Source organism: Vicugna pacos, chromosome 11 (genome assembly GCF_048564905.1).
Source record: "Vicugna pacos chromosome 11, VicPac4, whole genome shotgun sequence".
Lineage (NCBI taxonomy): Eukaryota > Metazoa > Chordata > Mammalia > Artiodactyla > Camelidae > Vicugna > Vicugna pacos.
The window spans coordinates 8,048,903-8,063,633 of record NC_132997.1 but is presented as its reverse complement, the minus strand read 5'-3'; the positions used below and the strand labels follow the sequence as shown (position 1 = coordinate 8,063,633).

Sequence of the window (14,731 nt, the reverse complement as noted above, 5' to 3'; positions counted from 1 at the left end):
AGCCGAGATCGCCCCCCGCCGCATGCAGCGGCTTTCCCGTCGCGGCCGAGAACGACCCCCGCCCCAGCTGTCCCGCCGCAGCCGTGATCGCCCCCCGCCCCATGCCCAGGCTCTCCCAGCGCGGCCGAGAACGACCCCGGCCCCGGCTCTCCCCGCGTCCCGGCTCTCCCCGCGCGGCCAAGGCCGCCCCCCACACCAGCTGTCCGGCTGCAGCCGAGATCGCCCCCCGCCCCAAGCCCAGGCTCGCCTGGCATGGCCGAGAACGAACCCAGCCCCAGGCTCCCTGCGCAGCAGCCGCCTCCGCCCGCCGCCCTGGCTCACCCAGCCCAGCCTAGACCGCCCCAACCGGGCTCCCCGCTCCTGGCCCACCCCTTCCCCTGCCCCTCCACTGCAGATTTCTCCCCTCCTGTTCTGGCCCTCCAGGCACAGCTCATACCGCCCCTCCCCGCCCCGCCCCAATTCCGCGCGCGGCCCAGGCCACGCCTTCGACATCTTGGGAGCAGGCTTCCCTAGGCTGTCGCTTTAAAGATGGTTTGGATGGAAAAAAAAAAAAAAAGGAAAAACAGAAAACAGCATAAATACAAAACAGACACACTCATAGAAATAGAAAACAAACTTGTGGCTGCCAAGGGGGAGGGGCGTGGGACGGGACAACCTGGGAGTTGGAATGTGCAGATACTGACAGGCAGATGCAGAATAGATGAACAAGATTATACTGTATAGCACAGGGAAATACATACGAGATCTTGTGGTAGCTCACAGCCAAAGACATTTTCCAAAGAATATATGTATGTTCATGTATCACTGAAACATTGTGCTCTCCACGGAAAATTGACCAAATGATAAAGAAAGATTAATTAATTGCCCAAATACCTGTCTATATAAATCAACCTTTTTAAATAAAATACCAAAAAGGGGAGGGGGAAAGAAAAAGCTGCGGATTCTTTCCATAGCATCCCGGTGTGTTTGAGCACATGGAGTGACCCTACTCGTTCCTTCAGCGAGCATTCGTTGAACGCCTCCTGTGTGCCTGATACTGTGCCTGGTGCCCAAGAAATACTCCTTCTCCTGAAAAAGCGTACAGTCGGACATGGAAATAAGCAGCTACAGCAGCGTCTGGGCAGTTCTGTCCTACTCAGCCGGGCCCCGCTAGTTCAGACATGATCACAATTCGGGGAAGGACTGAGATAAGGACTGTATTCGTGCTAGTCTAGAAAGCAAGTCGTCTAAGCGAGCTGAAAGAGAAAGCACCGAAAAGTACAAATGGCTTCAAGGGCCCTAAGAGCATCCATTGACATGCTACAGCAGTGAAGGCAGAATCCACTCTAAGGAGCAGAGACCAGAGAGAGCACTCACCTTACAAGGGCAAAACTCTGACTGCCCTGTTGCCATCCCAGTTGAGGGAGTGGGACCTATAGGAAGGAAAAGTGCCCTGAAAGTACAAAGGTAAGTGGTAATATGATAAGGCTGAGAACGGGCCAAATGAGCAGCCGTGACAATGACACAGTGACTTCCGTGAATCAGTCTCGTGTGAGCTGCCTGAACATGGAACCCCCACTATCTCAGTGGCTTAATACAATCCCGGGCTTTTCTTCACTTGCGTAATGTCCAAAAGGGGTTTATCTTCCTTGGTGGGTAGCTCTTCTCCTAGCCAGAGTTCAGGGATCCAGGTTCATTTTATCCACTGAATCTATCATTTCGACATATGGCTTCTCAGGTCTCAAGGACGTGAAGGAGAACGTGTGGGAGATTTTCATGGGCTGTGCTGAAGTTCACATGCCACCGTCAGACCTCAACAGCTGAGCATGCCCGACTGCGAGGGAGGCCGGGAAATGGAGTCCAGCTGCATCTGTGCCCACGAACAGGAGGACGTGACCTTGGTAAGCAGCTAGGCCAGACCGCCACACGGAGCTAGAGGTAGAGGCCAGCTCCCTGTGGGTGGGCACCCCCTCTCGCCCTGACCTTGCTATCTCTGATGCCGAGTTGAGAATCTTGGGCCCCCGGGTCATGAGGCCCCTACTGCCATTTCCTCCATGCCATGCTGCCCGTGGCCTTGCTCTCTCTCACGTCCCCATTGTAGTCCATCAGAACAATTATTACTTCCTGATCACATCCTTCCTTGTCATTCAGTTTACTCGCTGGCCTTCCTCCTACCTGGACGGAAGCTCCCTGAATGCGTGGAAGCAGCCTATGAGATGGTCACGTCACTCTACTGATGTGAGCCACCATCTGCCCATCTGTCCCTGGGTCACTGCATATCCAGCTGGAGAAGTTCAGCCTGCCAGACTGTGTAATCAGACAAGTGGACAGTTTTCCTGCTCCCAGGACTGTGCTACTGAGTGTGCACAGTGGACACAGGCTGTCTCTAATCCCAGTTCCAGCCCTGCTACCTGCGTGACCTTGACTCATGAGCTCTAACCTTCCAGCAAGGGCCTCAGGCTTTCTCACTCGGTTTGCCTTAGAGAACCGAAACCCTCAGACCTCAGGATGCTATTGCCCATTTCTCCTGTGTGGGGACTGTTTCCTACTGGCGACACAGAGTGTGAGCACTGGTTTACACACACATACACACACACACACACACACACACACACACACACACAAAGACACTCACATTGACACCCGTGTACAATGACATTGAATAAGAATTATCGCGTCCCATCATAAGAGGAACAGACACGGAGGAGGAAGTCAGAGGAAGATAAGTTGGGTCGCAGGCAACACCTACAGGTGACATGACTCTCCAATTTTTTAGGCCTTATTCCACTTGCACCTGAGGACATCCCTAGAAGTACTTTCTAGAATCATTCCCACTGGGCAGCTAGGGAGACACACTGGCCTGGACACACACCAGGACTTCCCCAGGATGGAGAACAGGTAAGGATGAGGAGTGGATTCTGGAAGCCAGGGCGTCTCCTCAAAGCTGCATGCAGACCCTCCCCGGCAGCTATAGAGACGGCGGGGCTGCTCTAACTGTGCAAGGTGCGGGTTCGCGTGGAGAAGGGCGTGAGCAGGCAGCAGCCCAGAGGGCTGTGTGTGGAGGTGTTGTCTGAGGAGGGGGTTCCAGGAAGTGGACCCCAGGAAGTGACATCACATCCTTAACAGACCCCAACCGAAATGGAACCTGGTTACCAGGCACCCACATTCTAACGACGGCTCCAGAGCCAGTGCACTTGGCTGGAGACAGTTGAAGACACAGGATGTTCTCCTCTTGTTTCCCGGTCTCCCGGGGCTTCTCCGCCAGGAAACCCTGGACTGCGAGGTTCTTCGGTGGCTGCAGGCGTCTGTGGAACCCTCCACCCAGGCGCCTGTGGCCTATTTTGAGGAGGTCACCTAAGGTAACGCTGGGTGGCCTGGAGAAGGCCAGTCTGGGACCGGCCTCCATTGGGGGCCCTCCCTGGGCAGGCCCGCTTTCCCTCATCTCCATGTCGCTGAAGGGGGACTTGAGAGGAGGTGTCCCCTCTGGGCAGGAATGGCTTGTTGAACACTTGGTGACCTGGGGGTCCTGTCATGGCCGCACCCAAGGACAGGGCTGATAAGGGGGATAGAGGACCCCTGGGGGGCATCTTCTCTGTGTCAATGGGAATACAAGGCTCCCACTCTGTCAGCTTTTCTGCCCCTGAAGGAGGTCTGTGCAGACAGTGGTGGATGTGTGTCACGACTGCAGATGTCTTATGGGTCGGAGAAGCAGACAGGGCTCTGAGGCTCCTGCCTGGCCTCTGGGCACTGTATTTACAGGACTCCACACACGGGACGGGACAGGACCTGGTCCACGGAGATCCCCGCTCCACCTCCCTGCAGGAGGCGCAGGTGCCCCACGACAGCAGCAGAGCCCAGGACGCGCTCAGGGTGAGTGTGAGCGAGGAGACTCCACACCCAGGAAGCCCCGGGCCCCGCTGCTGCCCCACTTCTCCCCTGGGCTGCCTCTTAAGAGAGCTGCTGGCAAAGGGATCTGATGCCCCGTCTCCCCCATCTGCCGTCACAACCCAGGACCTGCCTTGGCCAGACGCAAAGTCAGTGCCCACGTACGAGTCCGAATCTCAGAAAGAGACTCGGACAGAACTTCAGTATACGTAAAGTCAAGGGTATTTCTGCATTTTTCTACACGTTGTCCTGTTTCTTCTCCATCCCCAAGTGTCCACATTCACCTGAAGACCCTGAGCCCTCCCAGCCCAGGCTCAGCTGCTGTGTTCTCATCCCTTGAACGGGGTGTTGTGACAGCAGTCACGGGGATGAAGTGGTGCAGGCAGGGAGGGGCCGGCACTGCGGTGCCGACACAGGGATCCGAGACACTGATGCATTTCATCATCGCCCTTCACCCCTGGTACTGATGATGCCGAGAACCTTGGATCTGCTCAGGGCTCCCCTGTTCCACCTCAGGCACAACAGCTTGAGGCTTGAGCATTCGGTCTAATCTCCAGCCCCAAGAGCCAGGGGGTCCCCGGTGCTGCCTCTGATTCATGTCTCTCCTCCTTCCACCCCAGGGGGGAGCTGGACCATCAGGGAGCAGGGATGAGGCCTACAGGGCTTGGAGCCTCCGGCGACACAGGCTGGAGAAGCTGGTGGCAAAGCTGGTGCCTGCCGTCCTGGGCGGCCAGCCATCCTATGTGAACACATTTCTGGGCAGTTATCGAACTTTTGCCACCGCCCAGCAGGTGCTGGACCATCTGTTCCGAAGGTGAGCACTGTGTCTTCATGGGACATTGGGGACCTGGCCACCTACCAGCAGTGCCATGAGGCATTGTTCCTCTACCTCTCTGAGCCTCAGGGTCCCCCCTGAACACTGGGGTCAAGAGAGGATCAGGCCCTAGGAGGGTAGGAACAGAGGGAGACCTTCATGGAAGGTGCTCTCCAGGGACCTGGCTCACGGAAAGGGCAGCTGGCGGGGCTGTGGTTGTGCGAATTTGTCATTGTCCTCCTGCCCAAGGGCTAGCGTCTGCCTCCTGTGTCACTGGGACTTCGGCCTTGGGCGCAACTGTTTTCCCATTTCAAAGGGGATCTGTGATGCCATTAGCTGTCCCTGTCCTGGGAGAGTGAGAGCAGGGATCCCTGGGAGGGACAAGTGGGGTCCCAGGCCCACTCAGATGTGCGCCGTGGGGCCAGGTGGGCTCACTCACTCATTCCTCAAATGTATAGGAAGGGCCCCCAGGGACAGGGGCTTTTCTAGGAACAACCATCATTTAATGCATCGAGCAGACATCAGCCCTGCCCTCCAGGGCTTCCATTCTCTCGGGTGTCACACTGTCACACTAGACAGCACATCCAGCTAGTGTGCTCGGGACAGTGCATGTGACGCCTTCCTGCTCTCCTCTAGATACGGATGCGTCCTCCCTGTTACAGAAGAGGACGGGGGACCCCTGCACCAGCTGAAAGAGTGAGTCTCTTGGATTGAAGCGGGAAGGATTCCTTCCCCAAATAGTGTGTGAAGCTCTGGGCTCTCTGGTTGGGCAGAGGTGGGCGGAATCCTGGATCCCGCATATCCTGCGAGTCTGGCTTGAGAGCAGAAGTCCTAGGGCTTCCCCTGGCAAAGAAGAGACGAGACCCAGAGAGCTGTGGATGGGACTGTGGCGCTGTGAGGGGCATCTGGGAGGTCAGAGGACAGAGTCAAAAGTGAAGAAAACCCACAAGCATCCCCTATCCATCCCATCCCTGCCCACACGCCCTTTGGGAGACACAGAACACGAGGGGTGGAGAGCATCCTGCCCACCATCTAGGGGAGCCTCAATGGTGGGGACTCAGCTGGTGCTCAGGGGACCCAGGGAGCCTCAGGGGACAGCTGAGCCCATCCTGATGATGCTGAGTGGCAGGGGCATGAGGAGACCCAGGCAGGGTCCCTGGAGGATTCTGCAGCCAGCAGGTGCAGGAGCTAAAGTCTGAGGAGTGAGGAGGCCCGTGGGCAGCCTGGATGGCCGACACAGCCTGTCTGTTCCCTCCTGGCTCAGGCACTCATAGAGCAGTTCCTGTGTCCCTTAGAGGGCAGTGGCCAGAGCACACAGCCTGCCTGTCCTCACAGACGTGCCATCCAGTGGGGAGGGGCAGGGAGAGGGACATAGCAGTGTGACAGGTGTCCCTGAAGCGGTGGACAGGTGGTCACGCCATTGAGCCAGGGCTGTCCCTTCAGAAGGCTTGTAGCAGCCCCTCCTCTGTGTCCAAGCCCGCCTCTGCCCACACTGCCAGCTGAGATGGGACATGGAGCAGAGCCGGCCTCTGGATGGGCAGGAGCCAAAGGCAAAAAGGCCCAGGTCCCTGCAGGGCTAACCTGGGAGCCCAACGTGGTAGGAACGGCCAAGGCTCTGACTCTGGTGTCCCCCTGACTACCCCCAGGGCCATGGCCTCCATCCTGGGCACCTGGATGTTCCAGTACCCAGACGATTTCCACCAGCCTCCAGAATTCCCATGCTTGAAGACCGTTGTTGCTTACGTCGAGCTCAGCATGCCTGGCTCAGACCTGGAGCGGCAGGCCCACCTCCTCCTGGCACAGCTGGAGCAACTGGAACTCCCAGAGGCAGACAGTGATGGTGAGGAGGATGCAGGGTGGGGGATCTGGTGGGTGGGGAGGGGAAGGCACTGGACCCCACAGAGCAGAGTCTGGGAAGACTCCCTGGGGGTGGAATCCTGGAGTGAGATTTGACTGAGTAGCAGTGAGGGCTCCCCTGGCTTTGGGAGACCCGTGGGAAAGCAGTCCTACTGATGAGAGTTTCCCTTCTTGGAGCTACAGCACCAGCTCCAGGACCCGCTGGGGAAACCCCTCTGGGTGGAGAGCCAGCTCCAGCTCTCCCGCCTGCGACAGCGCCAGAGCCAGAGCCAGAGCCAGAGCCAGATCCAGAGCAGAGGGACGCGCTGTAAGTATCAGTCCAGCTCGGCTGCCACCCGTCGCCTTCAGGGCCGGGACGCCCACTGTCCTTGAGGTGTCTGTGATTTAGAATTCCGGATTATTCTTAGAGGTGATAACATATTCCTTGCGGCTTGTTGTGTCTGTGTTTTATTGTTAATAGAAACATCAAAGTGCCCTACATGTCTCTGTTTGGATAGACTCACTTCTCTGCACCAGACACACAGGGCGGGGATGTGGCCAAGTGGCCCCAGCACATTCCCACCCTCTCCCTGCAGGTCCTGTGAGGCAGCGGCCTCCTCTCTCTTGTCTGCTGTGGGCCCAGGGCCCAGCTCAGGGCCTCCGCCAACACTCCCTGAGACCCCACCCTTGGTAAGTGGCCGCCCATGTCATGATCAAGACAAGGACTTAGAAGGCAACCCCAAATTTTGATCTTAGAGGATTTGTTTTTTCCCAGCAGTGAGACTGATTTTGTGTTTGTGTGAATGTTGCCTGTTTGTCCGACATCCATGGAGCCAGCGGTTCACATGCCATTCCCCATACGGCCACCAGAGGGAGGGATGTCACTGCTTCTGAGAAACACTGTTCCATTCCAAAGTGGTCCTTCCCAATTTAGCCCTCCTCAGAACATGTTTTAGAAAGTGAGGATTCCTTTAAGCTATAGAGGTTTGGTTTTTTCCTTCAATCTCGTTTCAGGTCTAATCTCAATACACCTTCATTCACAAACAGCAATTGAGCCACTGAGTGGAAGTTGTCACTTGGGATACACAGACGTGTGTTCTTCTGTGTCCAGCCCCCATCTGTGTCCACCTCTGTCCCTTCCTCTCTCCCTCCAACCGTCTGCGTTTGTAAATATCTATTTAAATAAAAGACTTTGACAATCAGTGCAATGTACAAGAGATATTTTAATTCATGTTGCCTTGTGTGCGTGTGATGTAGATTTGGGTAGAAAGCGGTCTGCTCACAGGACAGTGGGGTTGTCCCTGAATCCCTAGGAGACAATTGAAGCGGGGCAGTAGGTCTCAGTGGGAGTCACTCACCGGGGAAGGTCTCCTGCTCAGCACAGCCAAGGTGGGTCCTCATCGACTTCTATCCCCAGAGCACTGAGTCTGCTTTCGCCTGGGGCGCTTTGCTACAATCCCGTGTATCCTAAAGTGTCAGAAGAAAGAACAGTGATGATAAGAACTGTGGGAGAGGGACAGGTTTTGATTTCAATTACCTGCTCCTCTACCTACAACGGCTTTCCCTGGATTGTATTATAAGGAACGCTCAGCAACCTGGGAGCAGAGTCTACACCTTGGACTTGAGCATATTACAGGTCTCTCGCCCAGCACTTGGCCAAGAAGATGGACGTGTACTGCTGAGTGAATAGAGTTGGGAGGGAAGATAGGACAGGTTAGGGGAATGTATTTGAAATGGGGACTCTCCTGGAGCTTTCCTGACAGGAAGTCATCAAACCTAGGCACCTTCCTCCCCTGCCAGGCCCTTTACTCCTGAAGACCTTCCCACAGAGCCCCTCAGCCAGGACCCACATGATCCCAGGGCTCTCCCACATCACATCTCAGCATCTGCTCTCACTTCTGTTCTCATTTTGGCCCCCTTGACTCTCCTACTGTGTGGCTCTGCACTCTAGGTCTCAGGGGACACCTCTGACTCCCTCAGGGATCCAAAGTCAGAATATTAGATCCTACGGACCTGAAGTTTCACGATGGGACTGAATTTATGAATCAGTCACCACATGGAGAAATACCGCTCTGCATGACTGTCATAATGCGGGGGGGGGGGGCGGTTTCTCTGCAACAATCCATGTTAAATCGATGGCATAAAAGAAGCATGTTTTTCTTGCAATGAGCATCCCTACTAAATTTAGCCATTTCTCTGATGAGGCTCTAAAAGACCTGACGCATTACATGAGGAACGGAGTGAAGTGATATTGTGCTATAACGCAGTATATAATGCTGTGATACTTCTAAAAATTGTTATTATCCAGTTGGGCTAGGGTAATTGAAAAAAAAATAACCTTGTGACCCTTGAATTTCAATATGACTCTTGAAATTTCTCATGTTTCCAGGAAATTCAGAAGATGGTGGTGAACTCACCCATTTCTTTCTCGGCATTCGTTGAGATGGTCCTGTGTTTTCTCCTCACACTGTTAATGGAATGGAGTACAGTCATGCATTTTTCTAAGGTGAAGCCATCCTGCATTCCAGGAATCAATCCCACTTGCTCATGGTGTGCAGTTCTTCTTACACAGATGGGTACGAATGACTAGTTTATAGATTTTTTTCTGCCCTTTCTACCTCAGCTCAGGCTTCCTGCGCCCTGGTAGGGTGGCTGGTGATGGCCAGGACACAACACTGAACCACAGAGGGTTTTGCCTTCTCATTAGTCATGATAATTGTTCTTAGTAACCCCTGATGCTTGATTTACACAGTCATGACTGTCAGACAGACCTGCACTCACCCATTCCCCCCACCCCGTGTCTCACTCTCCACTCGATCCTTCTGGGATTCATTCGCTTCTTTTTTCAATCCACCCGTTCTCACTCTCAGTGACAGCCTGACAGCGGCAAACTCTCTGAGTCTCTTGGATCTGAACACAATGATATTTTGCTTTTACTCCTGAGTCATGGCTTAGAAGGAAAACTAGATGGACATTCCTGTGATGTGTCCCTTCGCATCTGAGATGTCATTCTGAAGTCTTGAAGTCAGTGGCAGCCTGGCCTCGCACAAAGTAGGCTCACTTGGACCGCCGGGCCCTGGCTGGTCTGAGAAGCATCCGTGCAGATGGGGCACTGCCCTTGGAGGGGCATCAGCAGGGCCCTCGCGGGTCAGGAGGCAGGGGAGGGGAAAAGTGGGCAAGAGCCTCTCCTGTGGTTTCCATGGGGATCAACAGGGAGGCAGGACTAGCAGGTGGGAGGACTCAAGCATCTCTGGGTGGAGGGGCTGCCCCTACTTGTCTGTCCCCGCCCTGGGTGTGCTCACTGGCATCTTCTACTGTCTCTAGGAACTGACTAGCCCTGGGAGGGGCAGCCCCTCCAGGCTCAGTGGGACCCAGGTGTCAAAGTGTCAGAAAACAGACAATAAAAAACGGCTAGCATACATGTCCAAACCACAGGCCTCCGTTTCCACATCCGTGGAGGGCGGGATTGGTCTCAGTGGCCCTCCAAGGCCCAGCCCTGCACTCTCAGAGTCCAGCCAGCTCCCAGGACCTCCCCAAATTCTGGTCCTAAGCGTCTGGGCTCAGCTAGGCAGCCACACCACTACCCAGCCCTGCAGCTCAGGCATTTCAAGGCCAGTGGGTCGCCTGGGGCCTCTGTGGGAGAGCAGGCCGTGGTGGGGCTGCTGGCTCAGCCTCCAGGTTGGACTTCACAAATGGAACGGGGGGCTCTGGGCTGGAATAATGCAGGCTTGTTCGCCACGGGAAGGACGGGGGTAACCGAGTCAGAGCACAGACTGCCAGTGCCTGGAGAACCATGCTGAGGCCAGGGCCGTCGGGGTCGGCAACTGGGAGCGCGCATCCTGCCGGGACCCTGTAAGATGGTGGCTGCTGTTTAATGCTGACGCTCACACTGCCCAGAAGGCTTCTGGAAATAAACACGCTCTCATAAACACAGGAACTTCCTGAGAAACAGTCAAACAAGGCTGGGAGACAAATGCAGGGCACGCGGCACGCGGCCCACCAACCGTCAGACAGCACCCCTCGCACCCACTCCCTTTGTCACCACGGCTGCCTGGCCTGTCAGTGGAGACGGCGAGTGGCCTGGTTTCCTGACCGCTTGGCCAGTGGCCAAAAGTCAGGGCTGAGGTTGGCACTTGTCCACCAGTGCTGTCCAGGGGACAGCAGGTGCCACAGAAGGATCTGTGGGGGCTCCTTGTGTCTGGCCAGAGGGACAAGATCTGCAGAGGGGTGTGGGGGTGCTGATCCTGCACCCAGGAAGTACACTGGCTAACTGGCCGTCCTTTCCTGGAATCCCTGAGAGCCAGCAAGATGGGCGCCTTGACATTTGGGACAGGACTGAGCCACCCCATGTCTGTCCTGAGTCTTGTCTTTCTGCCTGTCCTCCTGACAAGGTGGCGCTCTGCGCATTCTCATCTGGAGACAGGAAGACAGAGGCTCACAGGGGCACAGTGACCTGCCCAAGGCCACACAGCCGCAGCCAGGAAGGACTCAGACTCCATGTCCAGCCCCTTCCCACTGGGACATGGCCTGTAGCTGCAGAAGGCCCCAGCTGCAGCCCACAGAGGGTTCTCGGGAGTCGTTTTGACTCCAGAACCAGGGAGAGCAGGAGACCCCCACGCCCCACATCTGCAACTGATAGCTACTGATAACAAAAACAACAACAAAAAAATAGGCACGTCCAGAGCGGCCCAGGGCCAGAGTATCCTTCTTGAAGGCAGAAGTTGAGTCAGCTGGCCTCCTTCTTGCCAGGTTGGGTGGGATCCTGGTCCTCAGCACCTGCCACGGCACTGGTGGCTTGGGGGACCCCGCAGCCTCTAAAACAAGCTCCTGGACCCCCTTGCCAGCCACTTGTCATACCTTCTCCCTTCTGGCTGCCAGGATTTCTTTAATATTCCTCTTCCCATCCAGGTCCGAGAAGCACCCCAGGTTGTCGGGGATGGTGTGGTGGGTCTGGCAGGCAGGACAGGTCACAATGACCACACCCTGGTGATAGGCAAGCTTGGAGATATGCTTGGAGGACCCAGTCCCACATACATTGCAGGTGAAGACTAGCTGGTAGTGCGCGGGCGCGGGTCCCTTCTCGGAGCTGGAGGGACGCCAGCCCCAGCCCCAGCCCCAGCCCCAGGCCCGCCTTCTCCCTGCGGCCTCCAGGCAGGCACCGAGCCCCCAGCCGCCACCTCAGGCCAAGCATCCGGGAGTCCCGCGCCTCTCAACAGTCTCGGCAGGCAGCTCAGCTCTGCCCACAGGATCCCGCCCGCAGGCCCAACCCGCCATGATCTGCGCAGCGGAGACTGACCCCCGCCCCGGCTCTCCAGGCGCCCCGGCTCTCCCCGCGCCGACAAGGCCGCCCCCCACCCCAGCTGTCCCGCCGCAGCCATAATCGCCCATCGCCCCATGCCCCGGCTTTCCCGGCGCGGCCGAGAACGACCCCCGGCCCGGCTCTCCCCGCGCCCCGGCTCTCCCCGCGCCCCGGCTATTCCTGCGCGGCAGAGGACACCCCCGGACCAGAGTGTACAGCCGCAGACGAGATCGCCCCGTCCCACACAATGGCTTTCCCGGCGCGGCCGAGACCGACCCCCGCCCCAGCTGTCCCGCTGCAGGCGTGATCGCCCCCCGCCCCATGCCCAGGCTCTCCCGGCGAGGCCGAGAACGACCCCGACCCCGGCTCTCCCCGCGCCCGGGCTCTCCACGCGCGGCCAAGGCCGCCTCCCACCACATCTCTCACGCCGCAGCCGAGATCGGCCCCCGCCCCATGCCCCAGCTCCCCCGGCGCGGCGGAGGCCGCCCGCGCCCCTGCTCTCCACGCGGCCAGGGTCTGCCCGCGCGGCAGAGGCCACCTCCGTACTACACTGTACAGCCGCAGCCGAGATCGCCCCCCGCCCCAGCCCCGGCTTTCCATGCGCGCCCGAGAACGACTCCCGCACTGGCTCTCCACGCCCGGCCGAGGCTGCTCCCTGCCTTGGCTCTCCCAGGCGGCCAAGGACGCCCCCCACCCCAGCTGTCCCTGCGCCGCGGCTCCCCCCGCGCGACCAAGGCCGCCCCCAACACCAGCTGTCCCGCTGCAGCCGAGATAGCCCCCCGCCGCATGCAGCGGCTTTCCCGTCGCGGCCGAGAACGACCCCGGCCCCGGCTCTCCCCGCGTCCCGGCTCTCCCCGCGCGGCCAAGGCCGCCCCCCACACCAGCTGTCCGGCTGCAGCCGAGATCGCCCCCCGCCCCAAGCCCAGGCTCGCCTGGCATGGCCGAGAACGAACCCAGCCCCAGGCTCCCTGCGCAGCAGCCGCCTCCGCCCGCCGCCCTGGCTCACCCAGCCCAGCCTAGACCGCCCCAACCGGGCTCCCCGCTCCTGGCCCACCCCTTCCCCTGCCCCTCCACTGCAGATTTCTCCCCTCCTGTTCTGGCCCTCCAGGCACAGCTCATACCGCCCCTCCCCGCCCCGCCCCAATTCCGCGCGCGGCCCAGGCCACGCCTTCGACATCTTGGGAGCAGGCTTCCCTAGGCTGTCGCTTTAAAGATGGTTTGGATGGAAAAAAAAAAAAAAGGAAAAACAGAAAACAGCATAAATACAAAACAGACACACTCATAGAAATAGAAAACAAACTTGTGGCTGCCAAGGGGGAGGGGCGTGGGACGGGACAACCTGGGAGTTGGAATGTGCAGATACTGACAGGCAGATGCAGAATAGATGAACAAGATTATACTGTATAGCACAGGGAAATACATACGAGATCTTGTGGTAGCTCACAGCCAAAGACATTTTCCAAAGAATATATGTATGTTCATGTATCACTGAAACATTGTGCTCTCCACGGAAAATTGACCAAATGATAAAGAAAGATTAATTAATTGCCCAAATACCTGTCTATATAAATCAACCTTTTTAAATAAAATACCAAAAAGGGGAGGGGGAAAGAAAAAGCTGCGGATTCTTTCCATAGCATCCCGGTGTGTTTGAGCACATGGAGTGACCCTACTCGTTCCTTCAGCGAGCATTCGTTGAACGCCTCCTGTGTGCCTGATACTGTGCCTGGTGCCCAAGAAATACTCCTTCTCCTGAAAAAGCGTACAGTCGGACATGGAAATAAGCAGCTACAGCAGCGTCTGGGCAGTTCTGTCCTACTCAGCCGGGCCCCGCTAGTTCAGACATGATCACAATTCGGGGAAGGACTGAGATAAGGACTGTATTCGTGCTAGTCTAGAAAGCAAGTCGTCTAAGCGAGCTGAAAGAGAAAGCACCGAAAAGTACAAATGGCTTCAAGGGCCCTAAGAGCATCCATTGACATGCTACAGCAGTGAAGGCAGAATCCACTCTAAGGAGCAGAGACCAGAGAGAGCACTCACCTTACAAGGGCAAAACTCTGACTGCCCTGTTGCCATCCCAGTTGAGGGAGTGGGACCTATAGGAAGGAAAAGTGCCCTGAAAGTACAAAGGTAAGTGGTAATATGATAAGGCTGAGAACGGGCCAAATGAGCAGCCGTGACAATGACACAGTGACTTCCGTGAATCAGTCTCGTGTGAGCTGCCTGAACATGGAACCCCCACTATCTCAGTGGCTTAATACAATCCCGGGCTTTTCTTCACTTGCGTAATGTCCAAAAGGGGTTTATCTTCCTTGGTGGGTAGCTCTTCTCCTAGCCAGAGTTCAGGGATCCAGGTTCATTTTATCCACTGAATCTATCATTTCGACATATGGCTTCTCAGGTCTCAAGGACGTGAAGGAGAACGTGTGGGAGATTTTCATGGGCTGTGCTGAAGTTCACATGCCACCGTCAGACCTCAACAGCTGAGCATGCCCGACTGCGAGGGAGGCCGGGAAATGGAGTCCAGCTGCATCTGTGCCCACGAACAGGAGGACGTGACCTTGGTAAGCAGCTAGGCCAGACCGCCACACGGAGCTAGAGGTAGAGGCCAGCTCCCTGTGGGTGGGCACCCCCTCTCGCCCTGACCTTGCTATCTCTGATGCCGAGTTGAGAATCTTGGGCCCCCGGGTCATGAGGCCCCTACTGCCATTTCCTCCATGCCATGCTGCCCGTGGCCTTGCTCTCTCTCACGTCCCCATTGTAGTCCATCAGAACAATTATTACTTCCTGATCACATCCTTCCTTGTCATTCAGTTTACTCGCTGGCCTTCCTCCTACCTGGACGGAAGCTCCCTGAATGCGTGGAAGCAGCCTATGAGATGGTCACGTCACTCTACTGATGTGAGCCACCATCTGCC

At 56.9% G+C, this 14,731-nt stretch overlaps 1 protein-coding gene across 1 annotated transcript; it reads left to right on the top strand.

Moving 5' to 3' along the window:
- Positions 1–3,151: 3,151 nt before the first annotated feature.
- Positions 3,152–7,716, top strand: LOC140699142 (ral guanine nucleotide dissociation stimulator-like). Its single transcript, XM_072970901.1, has 8 exons — positions 3,152–3,338; positions 3,739–3,849; positions 4,485–4,678; positions 5,315–5,374; positions 6,325–6,518; positions 6,719–6,842; positions 7,111–7,204; positions 7,529–7,716. The coding sequence occupies exons 1-8, from the start codon at positions 3,201–3,203 to the stop codon at positions 7,532–7,534; spliced, it is 921 nt and encodes a 306-aa protein (XP_072827002.1). The 5' UTR covers positions 3,152–3,200; the 3' UTR covers positions 7,535–7,716.
- Positions 7,717–14,731: the final 7,015 nt, after the last annotated feature.